The sequence below is a fragment of the Littorina saxatilis genome, linkage group LG5, assembly GCF_037325665.1.
Source record: "Littorina saxatilis isolate snail1 linkage group LG5, US_GU_Lsax_2.0, whole genome shotgun sequence".
Classification (NCBI taxonomy): Eukaryota; Metazoa; Mollusca; class Gastropoda; order Littorinimorpha; family Littorinidae; genus Littorina; species Littorina saxatilis.
This window is the reverse complement of record NC_090249.1, coordinates 58,009,377-58,030,560: the sequence shown is the minus strand read 5'-3', so window position 1 is coordinate 58,030,560 and position 21,184 is coordinate 58,009,377. Positions and strand designations below refer to the sequence as shown.

The window sequence follows — 21,184 nt, the reverse complement described above, 5'->3', positions numbered from 1 at the left end:
GGCCCCCGTGTCTCCCCCCACAAAGAGGGAAACCTAATCCCCCCCAGCCGCTGTGTTAAACACAAAGGCGAAAGAAGAGTGATGCCGAGAACTAACTTCCAGTTGACATAACTGCCACAAGTGTGAAAGAAAGCGTGCTTTTGTGTGCCTACCAACACCCACCGCTAACTTGCCTCAGGGGGAAGAAAGGTGGATATTAGACACAGAACCCTGCCACGAACGCGAGGGTAAGGAGACAAAAGATAAAGTCGAGAACGGCGAGCCTGAAGCCTTTATTTGAAAACAATAAAAAGCCAAGGCCTGCCGTGCGCTTTCCTTCTGCAGTGAGCTCTTAAGATAGAGAAGAATCCCTGTGCATAGAAGCGAACTCACAAAGAGGAACCTTCAAGAAAAGAAGAGATTAAAGTCTCGCCAAAAGAACAAACCTTTTTGAAAGAGACCTACACCCAGGCTAAAAGCAAAGCTACATCCTTCGTATCCGCGTCCTGACGGAACACAAAAATATCCAGATAGGACGTAACCGCGCACGAGAGAGCGCAGAAACGAGATTTGTTAAAAAGCGGTAAATGTAAAGGAGTGCGGCCATAAAGAAACATAGCCAGGAGATCCTTGTTCTGACAGAGAGACAGTCACTCCTTGCTATTAACATCCAGACGGATGTTAGCCAATTCCGGGGAACCCGGTGGCGGTTCCGTAGAAAAAGCAAACGAATAAACTACGTTCTTAAGCTTGGAGTAAACCGAAGCCTACGGATAGCGATCAGCGCGTGACGCGCTGCTTGAGCAGATGACGCAAGCTAAAGCCCCGCCACCGCAGGAGCTAAGCCGAGCGTTGCCCACAAAGGAAGTGGTAACAAAGGAGCCTCAATTGTGAAAAAACAAATTTCACAAGCCCAAACGACCCCAACAGAGAATCCAAGAACATAACGTTCTAAGATTCCCTTAAAAGGCTCAGGTCAGCTGAAAATGCGCAAAACGCGGCAAAGCTGAAGTATGAGCTTCCCCCTGAGATGCCAACAAAGGCAGAGATGGGGGAAAAGCATCGATTGAGTTCGCAAATTGATCCTAAGAAGGAGCAAGACACGCCAAAAAAGATGGAGGAGAAAAGGCAGATGACAATGCTACCGCTAACCCTACAGGGAAAAAGCGCGTAGTAACCTCTGCCATCCATGTAAACAAAGATGGCAGCTTCGCTGAAAGACAACAAAGAGGCGTCTCCATCTGCCCCAGAAGCTTAGTCTTCCAAATCCTCATCATCCTGTACAGTGGTATTCTAACCATCTACAAAAGGATGAGAGCCGGAACCAATCCCGAAAAAGCAACACTTGCCAAAAGGGAAAGGTTCGGAACAAATTACCCAAAAGCCGGAACTCCGAAAGGATATTCCATCCACCTGCCTCATACCAGCTGAAAGCCTGGAAAAGGAAGTGCATTTAGCCTGAGTAACAGCAGAGGAACCGCAACAACGGAACCGAAAGCCGAAGACTGATGAGCGCCAACTACCAACACCCCAGTGTTAACGGCAGAAGGCCAAACCACCCTGAAACCGGAAGCCACAGCCGCAAAAGCGTTAGCAAAATCGGCCACGGATTGGCAAATATCAGAACCAACCGGATGCCTAAACATGCACCAGAAGATCCTATTGTACCTTGAAGCCGCTTAAGCCCCCAGTGCCACTGCACTTGACAGCCTAAACGGCAATTTGAATTCAGTGCAACCACCCCTGCGGAAGCACCGTCTTCTGAACAGCCGACTGGCACTCCCGTGCCCTCCGGAAGCTGACCCCCTGCTTGACTCCCATAGTCAAACAAAGAGCCAGCTATACTGTTCTCTTCCTGCCCCCCGGGCGGAAGCGAAAGACGCACACCCGTACCACAATCTAAAGAAGCGGTTGGTTGCGCAAATCTTCCGTTCGCTCTCCAAGGTTCCTAACCGCCACCGACCTGCTGCCAATGCAGTCAGAGCCAGCCTCAGCTTCGGAACTTTCACCCACAAAGCCAGAGCCCGGAGTTACTTTCTCTTGGAGACGCTCTACCCTTTCCCCGGAGAACCCGGGTACTTGGGTAGAAAACATACCTTTAAACTGGTGTGAACCACCGGGAACCGGAACACAGGCCACAAGCGAAAGCGTGGTCCCATCATCCCATTCCGCATGAACATCCGCCTGAGACACAGTAGCAGACGGCGCAGGCGAACGTTGGCAAGCGACGAAACCCCCGTCACACCGGCAGCGAACGCATCTCCGCCCGCGTGGAAGCGATAACCCCCGCCAAGGAAGAAACCTGTGAACTTAAAGAGAGCAACAATGTCGCCACGTCCGCAGACGCACGACCGGGAAACACATAAACCAAGGAAGCCTAAGCGGGCTTATCCACAGGAGAAACCTTGTCTAAAGGTTTAGCCGTCAAAAACGGAGTAGGAGGCATGACGACCAAAACATCGGTATTTTTTGCAAAGACAGTACATGAACCGAAACACAAGCCTGTCCGGAAGCCTTTGCTTTCCCAGGTGTTTACTTTGTCGGCGGAGAACCAGCAGTTACACATTAAACAACTGCCGCTTCTTGGCGTTAACCGCCATGACCAAAAACAACTCACGAAAAATTTTGTAAACAAGAAAATTTCACAAGTTCAATTTAAGGTCAAAAACGCCCACAAACACAAGCAAAAAACAGAAAGATCTCACCTCAACATGAAGAGACGATAAGACAAGCAAGAAGAAACCAAGAGGTAAGTGACCAAGTCCGTAGACGAAGTGACAGATGGCTGAACACAGCCAGAGCGTACAAAAACACGACCAGTCCCACTGCTCGCTGAGTATGGAATGATGCATATGGCGGCGTATGCGCGCGCATACGGAAGTCGGAAGTATGTATTAATATGGCCTTATGGGTATTGGTCACTCTTTTTTTAGAGGGGCTTCCCTTGTTACCAAGGGGATGCGTACAGCGTTACCAGCACTGAACTAGAGTTAATTGCTATATGTGAGTTGGGTAAGATATGTAATTTAATTGGTGGTTAGTGTGTCGTGTTATGTTGGCTTGTCTTATAAGTTAGTTGATCTTCTGTGTGTGTGTGCGTGTGCGTGTATATATATATGTGTGTGTGTGTGTTCTGATAATGTATGGTTGTATTGCCCGTATTGTGATATCTGTATATCACATGTCGGTAAAAAATGATCTTATTCTTATATTACTATTATTGCGTGTGTCTGCGTTTCATCATAAAAAGTTTGTTCCTATGTATTCCCATTTCGATTATAACCATTTTGCTTAGATCAGGACTAGCTGTAAGAAAGTTCCTACGGACATAATGCTATATTTCCTGTAATAAAGTTCAAAGTTCAAAGTTCCCCCCCCCCCCCCTCCTCCCCCCCCCCCCTCCCCCCCCCCCCCTCCCCCCCCCCTCCCATCACGTCCCAAACTCGCAACACAGGCATGAACCAAAGAACAACAAAACATTAAAATACAAATTTCCATTTACCTTTCTCAACATTCAAGTCCCCGAGAAGAACCTGGAGCAAGTCTTCAGGATATTTCTGTGCCATCCACAAGAGTTCGGCCATGGCTGCGTCCGGTGCCATGCTCCTGCTTCTGCTGACAGCGTCACTGATCATCTCCCTTGTGTTGTGGGCTGCTGGCGATGGGATGGACTGGAATGACACATTGCCAAAAGAAAGAAAGAAACACATTGTGAAGAAAAAAAACAAAAAACCATAATCAAAAAACAGATAAAATGCTAACGTTCCAAAAATCAGAAACAAAAACACCAAGAATGGTTCGTTATTTTTGATTAAAAAAAACATTCACTATCAAACTAACCATATTTGTATTTTAATGATTTTAATCTATATATATATACGACTTGTGTCTGTGTGTGTGTGTGTGTGTGTGTGTGATTGATCGCCATGCACGGCCAAAGTTCTCGATGGATCTGCTTCAAATTTGGTGTCCATATTCAGATACACCCTGCACAAAATCTGGTCGATGAGATATTTCAATACGTGCTCTCAGCGCGCAGCGCTGAACCGATTTTGGTTCCACCTCAGCTACCCGGGCCCCCATACCGACACACCAAAGCCAAAGTTCTCGGTGGATCTTTTTCAAATTTGGACACCGTATTCAGCTACACCCCGGACACAATATCATCGATGAGATATTTCAACACGTGCTCTCAGCGCGCAGCGCTGAACCGAATTTGGTTTTTGTGTTCATTTCACCATTATAAGTAACTCTTCCTTATCTTCTCATCTTCTCCATGTTTTCAGCGTTTACCTCCCTTCCTTCGTATGGTGCACTTTTGTATGAAGGCGGCATCTTCGGATATTCCCCGTTCTGTTACTATTTTTAGAAGGTCACCGCAGTGTCCAGAACGTAAATTGGACCCGTAAATTATCCTCACTGTAAAAGTGCAAAGGTCGAATCAATTTATAGCCACGCGAAAAATACACTGTCATCTATCTCTCTATAGATACGGCTTCTCTGTTTGTGTGTGTGTGTGTGTGTGTGTGTGTGTCTCTATGTGAGGAACACCTGTGCATTGTTCAGTTCTGTTTGTGATGTGGTCTGGCGGCTTTTGTGTAATTTTATGTACTGGCCTTCCTTTGAGAAGCCATAACAGTTCATAAGGGCTTAGAGATAAGCTCTAACTTGCTCAGTCCTGTTTGAGTGGAGTTCGCCTCCAAAGGTGATTAACACGGTTACATTCGTCGACAAGGATGGGACTCGATATGGTCAGGAATGGCATTATGGCCACTGAATCATTTTCGTGCTGTTCCCATTCCACGAATCTGGGAGGGACCTAAGCTTGGCGGGTCCATTGTTCGGCTCTAAGTACTTCTTCCCGGCGAAGCCGGCTACCCGGCGAAGCGGGTATTCATTCTAGTTAATGAAAACATGATTCAAAAGAAATAAATTCTATCATGAAAATAAGGTGTAGCATGACAAAATTATACAATATGTGCATAATCAACTCTGTCAAACCATACAAACCTAATGTTAATGCAATCAGTTGGTGGCACTAAGAAGGCATCACAGTTCCAGGAATACATTTTTTTTTTTATCTAAAGCATCAAAAACACAGAACGACGATCCAAAAGGTAACAATTTTCACCTGTGACTTCCCAAGCTGATTTGCTTCCTCCTCCAGACGCCAGAACTCAGCAAGGTAGGTATCTGTGCATCAACACATTTCACAATGTAAAATTCTAAGCAGTTATAGTTTGTGTTGATTTGCTTCTTCCTCCAGGCGCCAGAACTCAGCAAGGTAGGTATCTGTGCATCAACACATTTCACAATGTAAAATTCTAAGCAGTTATAGTTTGTGTCGATTTGCTTCTTCCTCCAGGCGCCAGAACTCAGCAAGGTAGGTATCTGTGCATCAACACATTTCACAATGTAAAATTCTAAGCAGTTATAGTTTGTGTCGATGTGCTTCTTCCTCCAGGCGCCAGAACTCAGCAAGGTAGGTATCTGTGCATCAACACATTTCACAATGTAAAATTCTAAGCAGTTATAGTTTGTGTCGCTGGCATTCAGAAGGATGGTCTGTAGTAGTGGTATAAATTATTTGTCAGGAGTATGCTACTTCCCCTCTTCTCTTCTTTGTCATCACCACCTACTGTCATTTAAAATTGGTTGTTATACGAACTGCTTCTTAATAGTTGGCAAGATTATTATGGCTGGCGTTTACGTGTGTACTTCATTATTAGCAGATGTCTGGTGAGTCTTTAACTTCATAATTTGAGAATGCAAATCCCTCCCCTTTACTACCTCAGCAAACACACACGCACACACACACACACACGCACGCACACACACACACACACACACACACACACACGCACGCACGCGCGCACACATGCACGCACGCACGCGCACACACGCACACACACACACACACACACACACACACAGAGGGTACCAACCAACAGTTTCTGAGAGCTGTGACCGGGGCTGATGAGCCTGCAAGTCTTTCCACTTCTTATGCAAGGCAGACAACTGGTCAGTGATGCTCTGGCTTGGGTTGTCCTCTCTTTGCTGTACAGAAGTAGCAATGCCAGGGTCAGATGAGTCATTTACACAAGTAATACTTAACAAGAAGAGCAAACGCTCGATCGAGTCACTTTCGCAGTTCTGAATATTATATGAGGCATCAGATGGACAGGAAGAAATTGCTATTCACAACACAATGAGTCACGTTCACATAAAATTTGAGCCCGGTCACTTTTATAGTTTCCGAGAAAAGCCCAACGTTAAGTTGTGTGTTGCCGAACAGAAAAGGCTAGTTATCTCCCTTGTTTTTCTGATAACGTTCGTAAAAGGCTACAGATGTAAATACTTTGATGTAAAGAATAATCCTACAAAGTTTCAATCACATCCGATGAACTTTGTCAAAGATATAAAATGTCTAATTTTTCCTTTGACGCTGACCTGTGACCTTGAAAAAGGTCAAAGGTCAACGAAACCATCGTTAAAGTGTAGAGGTCATTGGAGGTCACGACTAAACAAAATATGAGCCCGATCGCTTTGATAGTTTCCGAGAAAAGTTTGTCAAAGATATAAAATGTCTAATTTTTCCTTTGACGCTGACCTGTGACCTTGAAAAAGGTCAAAGGTCAACGAAACCATCGTTAAAGTGTAGAGGTCATTGGAGGTCACGACTAAACAAAATATGAGCCCGATCGCTTTGATAGTTTCCGAGAAAAGTCCAACGTTAAGGTGGTGTCTACGGACGGCCGGCCGGACGGCCGGCCGGCCGGCCGGACAGACTAACACTGACCGATTACATAGAGTCACTTTTTCTCAAGTGACTCAAAAACTGTAATTGTAACTGTTCCATGCTTTGTGAAAAGACTGCAAGATGAGTGCCAAAAGTAAATCATGAAAAGAAAAAGAAAAAGAGGATTGCTTGTCAGCTGAGCAATATACAGTTGATGTTACTTCTCAACATTGTCAAATGTGTGTTCTTCATACCTGTGTCAGAAGAGCAACTTGCAGAGCATCTGTCTGAAAGTGTTTATCAGATGGTAGAGTGTCGTTTTCAACAGCCTTCTTGGTGATCTTGCCACCCTGAAATGAAACAAATGTGTAAAGAATTAACTCAGAATATATCAAATTTTGTCCACTGAAATCCTCAAACAATCACTCAGTTTTAACACTGAGTAAAGGATAATGTATGGATTGAACACTGGATTTCCCTTCTTTGAGCCATGTGACGTCAGAGGCCGACAAAACTTCCTATTTAGGCGGCCAGCCAAGACTACAAAATAGTGCATGTTTGTGTGCGTTCAATCGTAAAAACTAAAAGGAATTCCAACCAGAATTGATCGATACATAAATGTTATTTGTATTTTTGACCAAAATATGACATTTTACACAGATCTTGACAGTCACTGTTCAACTCGACCGCTAGTGCGGTCTTGGAGGAACACTGACTGTCGAGATCTGTGTAAAATGTCATATTTTGGTCAAAAATACAAATAACGTATAATGTCAAAACAATACAAACAAATAAACAAACTTGTGGGACTCAAAACATCCTGATTTAGCATTTTGTGGCTTGTTTCAACGTACCTGTACAACAGTAACACCTGAGGTGGTGACCGTGCCGAGTAGAATAGCCGACGAGTGAACTGTGGCCAAACTGTGGATCCGCACGGATCCTTCCATCTTCAACTCATGAATGAGGTGCCCCTCTGTTGCGTCATACAGTCTGTGGCACACAAAACACACACAGCATGCAAGCCAAATTTCATTCACACAAAAAGAGAAACAAGTACATTACATGTACAAATGCTGAAAATAAATACCAACACATGCACATAAAACAAATTAAGTAGAAGTGCAATGCCTTTGGCACAGTCGTCCACCACCCAAGGCACTGCATATCGTCAGTGGCCTTCGAAGACCTCGTAACTTACATTTTCCCGATTTTCGGATTTTTGCATGGTTCCGTCCCTTGATTTTTTTCCTATCATCTGTGAAAAGCTTGTAACTCTATCTATTTTGCAAAGGTCTTTTTCCCCTGATTTTAAAAACCTCGTATTGCCGTTGGGTGTTGAGACATTAGCGGGAAAACCTCGTATTGTCTGTTTGAATCCCTGCGAGTCTGTTGAAAATCCTCGTAATTGTTCCTTAAATTCAAAACAAAAAAGTTCAAAACAAAAAAGTGAAAACCTCGTATCTACACGTTTTGATCTGGTGAAGAGGAATTTGATTTTTAAAACACTCATTATCTCAGAACTATGATTTTGAAGATACGAGGTCTTCGAAGGCCACTGACGATATGTACCCCCAGCGAAGGTCAAATCGGCCATTCCTCCCTCTTCCTCTTTCTATATCTCATGCACGCGTGGCTGCATGCACACACACACACACACACACACACACACACACACACACACACTAAGAGGCTTTGGACAAGAACAAAACTGTACCTTACAGTGTTGGTCTGGGTTGCTATGGCAATGATGTTTTTGTTAACACTCCATGCGTCAGGTGGATGATGACACTGAAGAAGCTGATCTGGCATGGATATCTTGATGGAGCTTACAGACACTGATGTTTCTTCCTCTTTTGCTGGACAAAAAATATATGTTTGGAAAAAAAACTCTTGATTGCATTCAGGTGTTTTACAGATACAGTGAAACCCCCTGTTAGGACCCCCTAATTACAATACAATACAATACAATACAATAACTTTATTAATCTCTAAAAGAGAAATTGCATTGCTGAGCTTTTGTGTCCGTAATAAAACATACATAAAACATTCAAAAATAAACATTTGTTCTTTGTCATTCATACATTCTTGTGTTCTTATACATTTCTTCAATTCATACATCAATATTCTATCATAATTATGTACATACATTTATTCTCTTTTAACACTATTGTGACTAGCATTGCCACGGCGTTAACGTCCTGCCTGCCCAAGCTTGCCACCAAGAAACTTCCCAAAAAACAGTAACTGTAAAGAAATCTGTCTAGCAAGCTTGAATTAAGTCCAATCACCACCAAATTTTGTGTACTAATTAAAAAATGGATGCCCAGTTCAGTCGTGCTATTTATAAGTTTGTCACGCGATTTGTTTTAGCAAAGGGGGGGTGAAAGGGGGATAATTTGTGTTTTTTAACGTTTTTTTGTGTGTGTTTTCTTTTCCACTGCTTTTTTAAAAGTTATTTTTTAATAGAAAGTATTATAAATAATTTTATAACCAAACAAGGTGTAAAACCTATGAATTAGCTGAAATATTGTTAAAATTCTACACAGAAATAAGGAGACAGTACAAAGAAAAAAACAAGCAAATCCCGCATTCACTCACAGCATCCTGACTCAAATGAAACAAAACTGTGACACTCACCAAATGATGTCTAGGTAATCCATATTGAATATAAGTCACATTTTCACAACAAAGTCCCAACTGTACACCTATGAACATTTCCAAAAGGATTAGGCTCCAGCCATCCATTGTTATCAGTGCTGCCACGCCCCCCTTGCAACTACACATTCGAAGATTCATGCAGTACCACCCTAACACGTGTAGTTTGCCGACTCATACTAGCAGCAACAACGGGACTGTTTCTTCCTCAATATCACTGCTATTATCGCTTTCTTGAGGCGAAAACAACATGTCCGAATCATGATCTACAGGGTCCTCAAGATCCAACATCCGGAGAATCTCCTCCCGTGACAAGGCTCGCCTTCGATTCATTTTTTTTCTCGAAAAAACCGTACAAACCAGGCTAATTTTACATATGGCGGAAGGGCACACCAAGTGTGTCAAGGGAAACAACTCAATTTACTGCAAGCTTCAAAAACCGGGAAGCAATCACGAGTCGTGTACCTTGTATGTCTAATACTAAAATAGTCACTTCCCGTCCGTGGGCGTTGCAGCGCTATTACTAATATAGTCACCTCCCGTCGCGAAAGTGTTAACAGTCTGTCTTCAAACGCATCTCAGAGAGGGAGGCTAGAGATTTGTGTTTTGCCATAGGTAAAATCATGTGCTTAGCTATGAAGTAATGTTATCACATGTTATTTAAGGAAAATGAGTAAATATATGTACCAAGCGTATAACATCAGCAAAACTGAGAAAATACAGCACATTGGTTATCACATAAGAAAGTATATTAAAAATAAATTAACATGCATTCACCATCAACAATGCACAAACGAAAGTCAGCACATTTAAGACTCATTCCCTTTAAAGACACTCCTTCCTGGCCATATCCTCTATTAAATTCAGGCCAAAAAGAAAAATATGTCTGTTTCCGGTAACCCGACCAACCCTATTTTTAAGCGCTGACCCTAAAGGATTTTTTTCGCTTTTCACACCAAAAAAACCCCAACAACAAAAAAAAAAACACGGGAGGTAATCGGTCGATGAGACTTCACAATCGAAGAGACTTACCTCCCATTTCCGTCGTCACGCAAAAAAACCATGGCGGCCAATGACGCCGGGGAAAAAAAAAACCACGTAAAAGGGAGAAGGCAGCAGCACTAGCAGGTCAGCACATAAGTTGACCGTGCAAATCGCAAAAATCTCCACCCTTAACAGTGTTGGGATTCAAACCCACAACTTTTTACTTGGGAGGCTGGCGTCTTATTATTATTATTATTATTATTGTGATCATTTTTATGCGCCTAATCTAGATATAGCCCTAGGCGCTTACATATTAATTTCTTATCCACTACTTTCTTTCTTTCTTTCTTTATTTGGTGTTTAACGTCGTTTTCAACCATTCAAGGTTATATCGCGACGGGGAAAGGGGCAAAAATTTGCTCCAGGGGCTTGCAACGTAGTACAATATATTACCTTACTGGGAGAATGCAAGTTTCCAGTACAAAGGACTTAACATTTCTTACATACTGCTTGACTAAAATCTTTACAAAAAATGACTATATGCTATACAAGAAACACTTAACAAGGGTAAAAGGAGAAACAGAATCCGTTAGTCGCCTCTTACGACATGCTGGGGAGCATCGGGTAAATTCTTCCCCCTAACCCGCAGGGGGGCTTATCCACTACGCCATTGCACCTATCGTAAAAGGTGTCTGTGTGTGTAGGAGGGGGGGCGGGGGTCAACTGTACTAAGCAATAAGGGCAACTTGTTTCATAGGCAGCACATATTGGGTTTATTCCCCCACAATATTATGAATTGGAATGATAGCATACACACAAACACACATACCTGGTCACTGTGGAAAGACTCACATGTATATTACATCCTCGCTCCTCCTCACACAAACAGTGCGCACACATGGATAAAAACTGAAAGGAGTTAGCTTACCTCCCTTAGCTTGAAATGAGTAGACACAACCATCTGAATGCAACATCACAAGTTTTCCACTGGTGATGTCTTTCTTGACACCAAAATCAGCAGCAGTATCTGAAGCCTGCAAGAAGAATAAAGATCAAGTTTATCATCTATTTAAACCATGAATAAATGATGTCAGTGTGTGCGTTAATGTATGTTTTTGTGCAAGTGTGCATGTGAGTTTATGCATACACATGTCTTTTCATTAAAAATATTCAAGATTAGTTTTCAAATTTGTAACAGTCATATGCACAGATGAACACACAGAATTAACCGAAACAAATTCTACTGGTTCGAAAGCAGCATTACAAACTGTACACACATAAAAACAAGAAAAGAAGGAAAATAAACAGTTGGAACTTAAAGCATGCCTCTGGTAAAAAGGAAAAGAGATCAAATACTGACCCCAAAACAAAAAACGACAACATCTGCACACCTGAAAAAGGTAAAAATTACCTCAGACAGATCAGCTATACAGTTGAGAAAGACGTCAGAGAACAGAAGTGGACTGCGCCTGTCATGAAGATCTCTCACTTTGCTGCCGATAACCGTTGCCACGGACACCAGTTCTAAAACACTGGGCCTCCAGAAAATGCACACTCTGATCTGGTTTTGTTTGTACCTTCAAGAAACAAAGTCCTAAACTTTATGTGGGTGCAATGCACTTGGATTTCGTAATGCATGTTACTGCCTGACATCTTTAATGCGCGATTGATGTTGAATTGTAATGTAGAATGCATCATGTAAAGTGCCATAAGACTACCATTTACCAGTAAAAAGTACTAAAGAAGAATGATTTATTATTGTTATTGTTTAAGTTATTGAGACATCCCAGTGCACTGAGGGATTTATAGAGCAAATCGAGAAAATTCATTATTGAACGAAGCGCATAGCGCTGAGTTCAATAATCGAAAATTTTTAATTAAATTTTGATTTAATATAATATACTTACCCAATTCTTATGAATGCATTGACTTTAGTCCCACATGCTAGATGTCGAAAAACCTCTCAAATTACCTGCCCTTAGTAGGGTGGTAACCAAGCTAAAAGCGACGCCATAGCCGTTGCTATGGCCTGACCTTGCTCGGTTACCCATAACACCCTGCGCACCACGTGAGCGCTAGCATCCGTAATGTTCATTCGAGACTATTAGTCAAACAAACCCCCAAGGACATAATCCAGCGGGGACGGATGGGAGGGTATTAACTATAAGAATTGGGTAAGTATATTATATTAAATCAAAATTTAATTAAAAATTTTCGATTTAATCACATATTCTTACTCCAATTCTTATGAATGCAGATTCCTCCTAAAGGCGGAGGGAACTTACTTATGTCCTTGCAAGCACCTGCCCTGCAGCCACCAAAGCCGGCAAAGCACTGGAGCCATCCAGTCGCGTGCAAGAGATGTCACGAAGGTAGAAGTTGATGAATACATCGTCTGACTTCCAGTAAGCTGTCTGCAAGACATCGCTTAATCGCCCTGAACGTAAGACGGCCACAGAGGACGCCCAGGCCCTGGCCTCATGTACTCGAGCTGATGTCAGAGGAAGGACTGAACGCCCCCCCCTCTCCTGAGAGAGCCACCACTCATAAGCTCGTCTAATGAGGGTCGCCACCCATCTTGTAAGGGTCAATTTCGATATGTCCCTGTCATATTTCGTGTTCAATGAAATGAACAAAAGTTTTTGGCTTTTGGCCCTAACCAACTGAGTGCGAGCCAAGTAAGACTTCAAGGCCCTAACTGGACAGTTAGCTAAGTCTGGATCGTGCGAAGCTAGGATAGTCCCAAGCGGGGGGACTCGGACCACGGGCGGGGATTGGCCTGGCTTTTGATTTTTCGCGAGAAAACCAGGCCGGAAATGAAGCGACATTGAACCATCGCGCTCAAACGCGATGTCTTCCGACAAACCCGACAAGGCATGTATCTCACTGCCTCGCCGAGCAGTAGCCAGAAGAAGCAGAAAAACCGTCTTGCGTGTTAAATCAGTCAGGCTAGCAGCCTGCAAAGGCTCAAACGCCGCAGAACGCAAATATTCTAAAACCAAAAATAAGTCCCATGCCGGGACAGAGGTCCGTCTCTGCGCTTCCTGGAGAGCGGCCCCTTTGATCACACTAGCAATCACTCCGTTAACGTTAATCAATCTGCCTATCTGTCTCAGAGTAGCAGATATAGCAGAACGTCGGACTCTCAAAGCAGAGGCCGAACTGCCCTGAGCAGACAAAAAAGAAAGATGATTTGCCACCTGTAACGAGCGCGGGGCCACGGCGTTGACCCCCGTCTCCCTACACCACTTGGCCCAGGCGGCCCAATGGCAAGCATACACAGACGCAGTCGAGGACCTATGCGCCTTAAAAACCAAATCCAGCGTAGAGTCTGAAGCGCCAGATTTCCGCAGTTCCGACCTCACAGTCTCCAAACGTGTAGGCGCAGGGCCTGCGGGTCTCTGTGCGGGATGCCTGTTCTTGGCTGAACGAGCTCTCCCCGCACCAGATTTAGAGGGATCGGAACCCCTTTTGCCAGCAACAGCAGATCTGGAAACCACTGCTGGGAAGGCCACCAGGGGGCTACCAGCAGCAGGAGCTCCGGACGATCCAGCTCGGCCTTCCTCACCACTCTGCTGAGTAGAGGAAAGGGAGGATATGCGTAGGCCTGAAGGCCGCTCCACGAGATCTCCAACGCATTGCTTGCCCAAGCTTCCGTGTCCGGAAAGGGGGACACGAAAATGGGAAGTCTCTTTGAAAATCTCGTTGCAAATAGATCGATCATGGGTTTCTCCACCTGTGCCCACAGGCGTTGGAGCGCCCCGTGAGTGATCGTCCATTCGGTGTGCAACACCTGAGAGGACCTGCTGAGCGCATCCGCCAGAGCGTTGAGCTTGCCCGGCAGGAACTCTGCTGAGATCATGATCCGATGCGAGTGGCACCACACCAGAACCTCGCACGCCCTGTCTGACAGGGAAAACGACCGAGCTCCTCCCTGCTTGTTGATGTAGGCAGCGACAGTGGTATTGTCCGTGTGCAACCGGACATGTCTGCCGCCCACCAGAGGGAGAAACGCAAGCAAACCGAGGGAAACAGCCTCCAACTCCAGGCGATTGATATGCCAGAGACGCTGGGCCTGAGTCCAAAGACCGGAGGCCGCCTGGCCCCCGATGTGGGCCCCCCACCCAGCCATAGACGCATCCGTAAACAGATCTATGTCCGGAGGGGGCAGAGAGATGGGGACCCCCTGAGAGATCCAGTCTAGGTCCAGCCACCGAGCCGTCGCGTGACTGAACCATCCCTGTGTGGAGACGATTTTGTCCCAATCTTGCGAAGCCGGCTCCCAGAGAGAGCTGAGCGCAGCCTGGAAAGGCCTCTTGTACACCCTCCCTAAGGGAACCAGAGTTGCCATAGATTCCATTTGGCCCAGAATCGAGGTAAGGACCCTCACCGAAGCCTGCTGGCTGCCAGCCACGGCCGAAATGAGAGCATGAAGCTTCTGAATCCTCTCCTGCGTAGGCCGGACCGTCCAAGCGACAGTGTCGAACGCCATACCGAGGTAAACAAACCTCTGCGAGGGAGTCAATTCCGACTTCGCTTGGTTCACAGAGAACCCCAGGCTCAGAGCCCGGTTCAACACTACCTGAGTGTTCAAGAGGCACACTGATTGACTCTGACTCAGAATCAACCAGTCGTCGAGGTACGTCCGTAGACGAATACCTCTTTGCCTGATCAGCGCGGCCAACTGTCTGATCACCAAAGTGAAAACCCACGGGGCCAGGGACAGCCCGAAGGGCAGAGCCCTGAATTGAAAGATCCGATGACCCCAGCGGAACCGGAGCCACTTTCTGTCCACTTGATACATAAGGATATGAAAGTAGGCGTCCGTCAAATCCACCGAAGTCACCCAATCTCCCCGGCGCAGGGCCTCCCTGACCGAAGCTGGCGTTTCCATACGAAACTTGATCTTCCGCAGAAACTTGTTCAAGACCGAAAGATCGAGAACAGGCCTCCAGCGGCCCGACGCCTTGGGCACAACAAACAGGCGTCCGTAAAACCCCGGCGAGGAGTGATCCACAATCTCCTCTATAGCCTCTTTGGCCAAAAGAGACCTGATCTCTGTCTCTATGGCCGCTCTGGCCTCTAGGCTGGCCGGAAAACGAAAGGGAGGAGGAACCCTGGTCAAGGGAGCCTTTTCCCCCTCCCACAACAGGCGGAATCCCGATCGCACCACCCGCAAAATCCATTGGCTGTGCACTAACGCCTGCCACATGGAAATGGCCCTGGTGGGGCCCCCCGCCACCACAAAAGTGGGGGGAACAGGGGTGATGTGATCGGGAGAGCCTCATTGGGGGGAGGGCTTTCGAGCCCCCCCCCTCCCCTTCCCGAACGAGGGTTTCTTAGGATAAGGAGCACCCTTGGCTGGTGCGCCCTTATCTCCCTGTTCCTTAGGACGAGAGGCGTTGTGCTGCTTCTTGTTCCAGGCAGGCTTAGAAGAAGACTGAGATTTCTTTGGGATTTTAAACGAAATCCCAACGAGATATCTGTCTTTAGCCTCCTGCACTTCCCGCTGCCTTGCATCCAGGGCTACTCTACCCAGGAGAGAGCCCTCAACAAAAGGCGAGGAACGAAGCGAGTCCACAGTGGACTGCTGGGAAAAACCTGCTTGAGAAAGCAGCAAATCACGTCGTGAAAAGACAGCATGAGCATACAGCCTCGCTGAAATGCTCATCCTCTCAGAATTCACCATCCCCAAAGCAGCAAGCAGTGTGGAGATATCACTGGCTGAGGCGTCTTCCCTGAGTCTAAACGGCTCCAAAGAGCCAGCCACAGCTCGAGTAAGAGCTCGGAGCAAAGACTCTGCCATAGAAGCCAATTCCAGATCAAGACGCCCAATCTCCTCCAGAGAAGAGAGAGAAGCGTCCGAGAACGAGACCCCTTCCTTAGCAGAAGGTTGCTTTGGCAACAAGGCAAGCAACTCCGGCGGAATTGGCAAAGTTGCCCTCGGCAAAGCAAAAGTCTGAACAAAGTTCCTTGACTTCACATTCCAGTCCAGCTTTTTCTGCACTAACGGCGAAAAAGCAGTGGCCTGCGCGTTTGACGCTAGCCATGGATCGGCTGAAGCAGGCGCTGTATCATGAGCATGCAACAAAGGGAAAGGAGTTGGCGACAGACCGCTGCCCTGAGGGGCCGGACGAGCCAAAAGTTGCGACATGTGATAAGCCACGGCAGGTGATTCCACAAAACGAAACGATTGTGAACTCTCCTGCGAAGGCCGAAAATCATTCGCCGCGGATGGTGGAAAAGAGACATCCTGTCCTGAATCCACCACCCCCTCCGGAAAGTAACGAGCTGCCACACAAGCCGCTCTTCTCATGGCTTGCCTAAATCCAAAAGGCAAGACTACACACTCCTCATCTTCCACAGAAGAATCCGAATCCCCAGCCTGTACAGTATCACTGTACACAGGAGGGGAGACAGGAGCAGCAAAAGCGTGACCCGATCCCGCTTGCCACCCACCATCCCCCCCCTGCCCCACTGGGGTAGAAGGGTAGACAGTAGGCACAGAGGCCCGCCAAGAAGGCGGGGGGAGGGGGCCAGCCAACAAAGCCGCGCCAGGCCCATTGTCGGTAGACCGCTGACCGGGCGCTTGGCCCCAACAGTCAAAACCGGTCTGGCCAGTTTGAGCTACCCCGCCCGCTGCATGCGGTGGGAGTTGGCTCGTAGCTGTAGCAAGCGAACCCTGCGAGGGGTAAGACTGAGTGAGAGGCGAGACCGTGAAAGGCCGCCCCCACCCGTCAACCTGCTGTAGTCCCGATGCCCCACCACCCCACCACCCCTGCTGGGGAGAGGGGCGGCTGCTAGCAGTGGACAATAGCGGCACTGACTGAGACGCCAGTCCAACAGCGGACACCCGATCATGCCCGGCGGGCGAGAAAGGGTGAGCCGCTACACCAGCCCCCACCCAGTCCCGCCCAGTGGGTGGGAAAGAGTGAGACGCTGACACAGCCCCCTGCCCCCAGTGGGGCAAGGTGGGACCAAGCCCAGGCTGTGACTTACCATGCCCCCTCTCTCCCTCTCCCACCCGGGGAGAGAGCTGACTTCCCACTGCAGTGTTGCTAAAAGCAAGCTGAGCGGGAAGAAAAAGAGAGGAAGCAGACCCCCTCTCCTTACGGAGAGAGTGTTCGAGCGCAACCGCAGCACTACCAGAGGCAGAGAGGGAAGGCCCGAACTGGTCAGGCGCACCAAGCAAGTGCGCAGAAGAAATGGCCGCCCGGCCACCCCCCCCATCCGCGGGAGTCGCCATAGTCGACGACGACGACGACCCCAGCCGAGCCAGGGAGGAAGGATCCCCTACCGCCGGAGGCAGAGGAGGGACCCCAGAGCGAGACGCAAACTGTTGAGAAATAAAATCAAACAATTCGGACTTCAACGAGCCCAGGGCTGAAGGCCCCGGCTCCTCACCCCTATCAGGGGACGCGAGCTGTGAGCGAACGGAACCCGTCCTCGGAGGGATAGGAACATCAAACGAAGTGCTATTTGACGGATCTTCTACCCGCATAATAGGCAAATCAACGCTCTTGGCTTTACTCTTAGCTTTAGCTTTCTTAACTGGGCTAAGAGCCTTGTCACCTTCCAGTCTCGCACTCAGTTTAGCTTTGTTGTCGGCCATTTTAAGACCGGCGAAAACAGTCACCCAGAACAAAATTATCTGCGTGCGTGTTCAAAACAAAGCTATCAACATTTACATTCCAAACGTAAAAAGGAAAGATCTCACCAAAAGGTAGACGGACAGGTAGACCCCCAAGAACCGGCTAGTCTCACGGACGAGCAGGCATGTGAAGGCCAAAAGTGAGAGCGAAATTCGGACACGTCCACCGTGTGTTGTCGAAAGTCGAGAATGAACATTACGGATGCTAGCGCTCACGTGGTGCGCAGGGTGTTATGGGTAACCGAGCAAGGTCAGGCCATAGCAACGGCTATGGCGTCGCTTTTAGCTTGGTTACCACCCTACTAAGGGCAGGTAATTTGAGAGGTTTTTCGACATCTAGCATGTGGGACTAAAGTCAATGCATTCATAAGAATTGGAGTAAGAATATGTGATTAAATTATTTTCGAGATTTGCTCTATAAATCCCTTAGTGCACTGGGATTGTTTCAATAACGATATTGTCAGTACCGCCATAGAAAAAAGAAGATTCCAAACGCACATTTTGCTACGCGCATTTGAATAGGCATAACTGTGTGGTCAGGTCGTATAAGATCTACTTTTGTGTGGGGTGTCTCAAGTGTGTCGTGCTTTCGTCACACGCATTTTAATTTCTGTTGGTAAATTCCAGTGTAGCGTTAAGCTGAACAGTGATTATCTTTCAGAGAGACCTCATTTGAACACGGAGAAAGGACTGTGCTCTTAGTTATTTGCGATTCGAAACCTCCAGTCGAGCTTCGACGGATGGACTGTGCGGAGTGACTCCCCTTGAATTGACTACCCCCCGAAGGACTCGACCGTTAGCACATTTTCAAAATAAATGTGGCATATTTCTCGTGTTGTATCTTCACTCATCGGGGAGTCTGATACTAAATATGAACGGTAAGAATGCTCTGAACCCTACACGTATTATATCCCCATCGTTTTTTCGTTCACATTTGCCCAACATGTTAATTTGCTGAGAGGGGTTTATGTCGTCTGCTAGGCTAGGGCAATCGAACCACTGCAGTCTGCACGCATGAGGCAGGCTGGTAATAAGTCTTATATATGGTAAGAACGTTCTGAACCCTACACGTTTTCGATTACGATTGTTCTTGCCTTGAAATAATAATTCGGAAACCATTCATTTACTGAACTGATGCAGTCGTATTTCAGTGTAGTCTGCTACGTATGACAGAGTCGATCGAGTCAGTCTTCCAAATGCTGGTCTAGCTCAGTAGCTGGTACGTTATCGGAATAACACTTTTGTTTTCTGTTATACGCTGGGAATTGTATACTAACTCATCATTTGGTAATGTGGATGATCAGCTACATGCCACTAACACGGCATATAAGAAGAATCTATGCTAGTCGGCGAAAATGAGATGAAATACAGCGGCTTCTATTTTTAGATCAGTGGCACTGTGACTGTGGCACAGGCACATGCAATCTGTCAGAAAAAAACCACTTCTGCTTTAATTGAGAAGCAGGGAATTTATGGTCATTTGGTATTGTGGATAATATAAGCTACATGTCATTAATTAATTCTGAGGATGAGAGCACAGTCTCGCTTAGGCAAAGGGCGGAAGAATACGCTCTGTGGAAAAGTGAGCGCACTCCAAGAGTGCGCTAACAGTTTTAGCGCATCGCCATTAGCCAATACCCGTGTGACTTGGAATAATAGGCCGTGAAAAGTAGGATATGCGCCTAAATGGCTGCGATCTGCTGGCCGATGTGAATGCGTGATGTATTGTGTAAACAAATTCCATCTCACACGGCATAAATAAATCCCTGCGCCTTGAATATGTGCGCGATATAAATTGCATAAAATTTTTTTAACAAAATAAAATAAAAATATCCCTGCGCTTAGAACTGTACCCACGGAATACGTGCGATATAAGCCTCATATTGATTGATTGATTGAATCAACTGGTTCACATCAGTCATGTGACACCAGTACTTACTGACAATTATTATTATCATTAAACTTGAAGTTAAGTCAATTATACTCACGTGCATGTGAGCTTGCACACGCCAAAGCACACACAAGTGTTTTTTTAAAATTAATTGAAATTCTGCTCTACACTCATCAAGTCAGAACGCAAAAACGTTAGCATTATAAGCAATGTCGAAAAAATTGTAAAGGCTCAGATGGATCTGAACATTTTAGCAGAATCCATTATAATCATATAAGGCCAAAAAGAAAAATATGTCTGTTTCCGGTAACCTGATCGACCCTATTTCTAAGCGCCGACCATAAAGTTTATTTTCGCTTTTCGCACACACAAAAAAACAAAAAACAAAAAAACAAACAAACACGGGAGGTAATCGGTCGATGAGATTTCACAATCGAAGAAACTTACCTCCCGTTTCCGTCGTCACGCGAAAAAAACATGGCGGCCAGAGTAAAGATGAAATCAAATCAAATTCAGGACAAACCTGGGAGCTATCAGGACACCGTTATCAAGAGGAAGCACGTCAGATGCCGGACATTCCTCTACTATCACACAGGATGCTTTCTGTTTCTTCTTCCGCAGCTCTTCTACATCTGTGGGAAACAAGGAAGGATCTATGTTACAAGTGTGACAGGGCGACACAGTAGGCCCCCTTTCATGGCCGCTTTCTCTGCATTGATTGAGTTGTCTCCCTGCCTTCAACGTGAGCTATTTATAGTAGCTCAACGTTTCTGGTACGTCGGTGGACAGCACACCCGGGAGATGTGGAGAGCTGTTTGTGATAGGGTCTGGCTACTGTTGTCACCTGGTATGCTCTTGGGAACCTTTGTATTGACCTAGCAGTTTTTAATAGGGCTATTTGTTTAGCCATAACTCACTCCTGTTTCATTTGCTTTGTCTCCAAAGATAATTTGAGTGTTTGGTGCACTTGGTTACACAAGCAAAGCATGTAAGCACTTTTATATCAATTCTAAACTAAAAAACCCATTCTTGATGCCATACTCAAACTCAAAAGCATCGGTACTACTCTACCGGATGATCTATTGAACCAACACAGCAACTAAAAGTTAATTGCTATAAATTTCCTCCATGCCAAATACCTGATAATGAAAGCTCTTTTAAAAAAAATTACTACTGAACAAAGTTCAACATGCAATGTGAGACCCCCCAAGTGAGAAGCCACCTTCCAGTAAAGACACTTTGTGTATCAACTTGCCAAATGTTATGAACCGACACCCACAAC

The 21,184-nt window shown here is 46.0% G+C and overlaps 1 protein-coding gene across 1 annotated transcript in view; it reads right to left on the bottom strand.

Annotated features, from left to right (window-relative positions):
* LOC138967539 (BLOC-2 complex member HPS6-like) overlaps nucleotides 1-21,184 on the bottom strand; it is a 34,691-nt gene that overhangs the window by 9,669 nt on the left and 3,838 nt on the right. The window contains exons 5-13 of the mRNA XM_070340112.1: nucleotides 20,426-20,534; nucleotides 11,772-11,937; nucleotides 11,289-11,394; nucleotides 8,436-8,577; nucleotides 7,573-7,711; nucleotides 6,973-7,068; nucleotides 5,925-6,036; nucleotides 5,111-5,172; nucleotides 3,482-3,650 (exon numbers count right to left, since the gene is read on the bottom strand). Coding sequence (XP_070196213.1) covers nucleotides 3,482-3,650; nucleotides 5,111-5,172; nucleotides 5,925-6,036; nucleotides 6,973-7,068; nucleotides 7,573-7,711; nucleotides 8,436-8,577; nucleotides 11,289-11,394; nucleotides 11,772-11,937; nucleotides 20,426-20,534 — 1,101 coding nt within the window. The remainder of the gene's footprint in view (nucleotides 1-3,481; nucleotides 3,651-5,110; nucleotides 5,173-5,924; nucleotides 6,037-6,972; nucleotides 7,069-7,572; nucleotides 7,712-8,435; nucleotides 8,578-11,288; nucleotides 11,395-11,771; nucleotides 11,938-20,425; nucleotides 20,535-21,184) is intronic.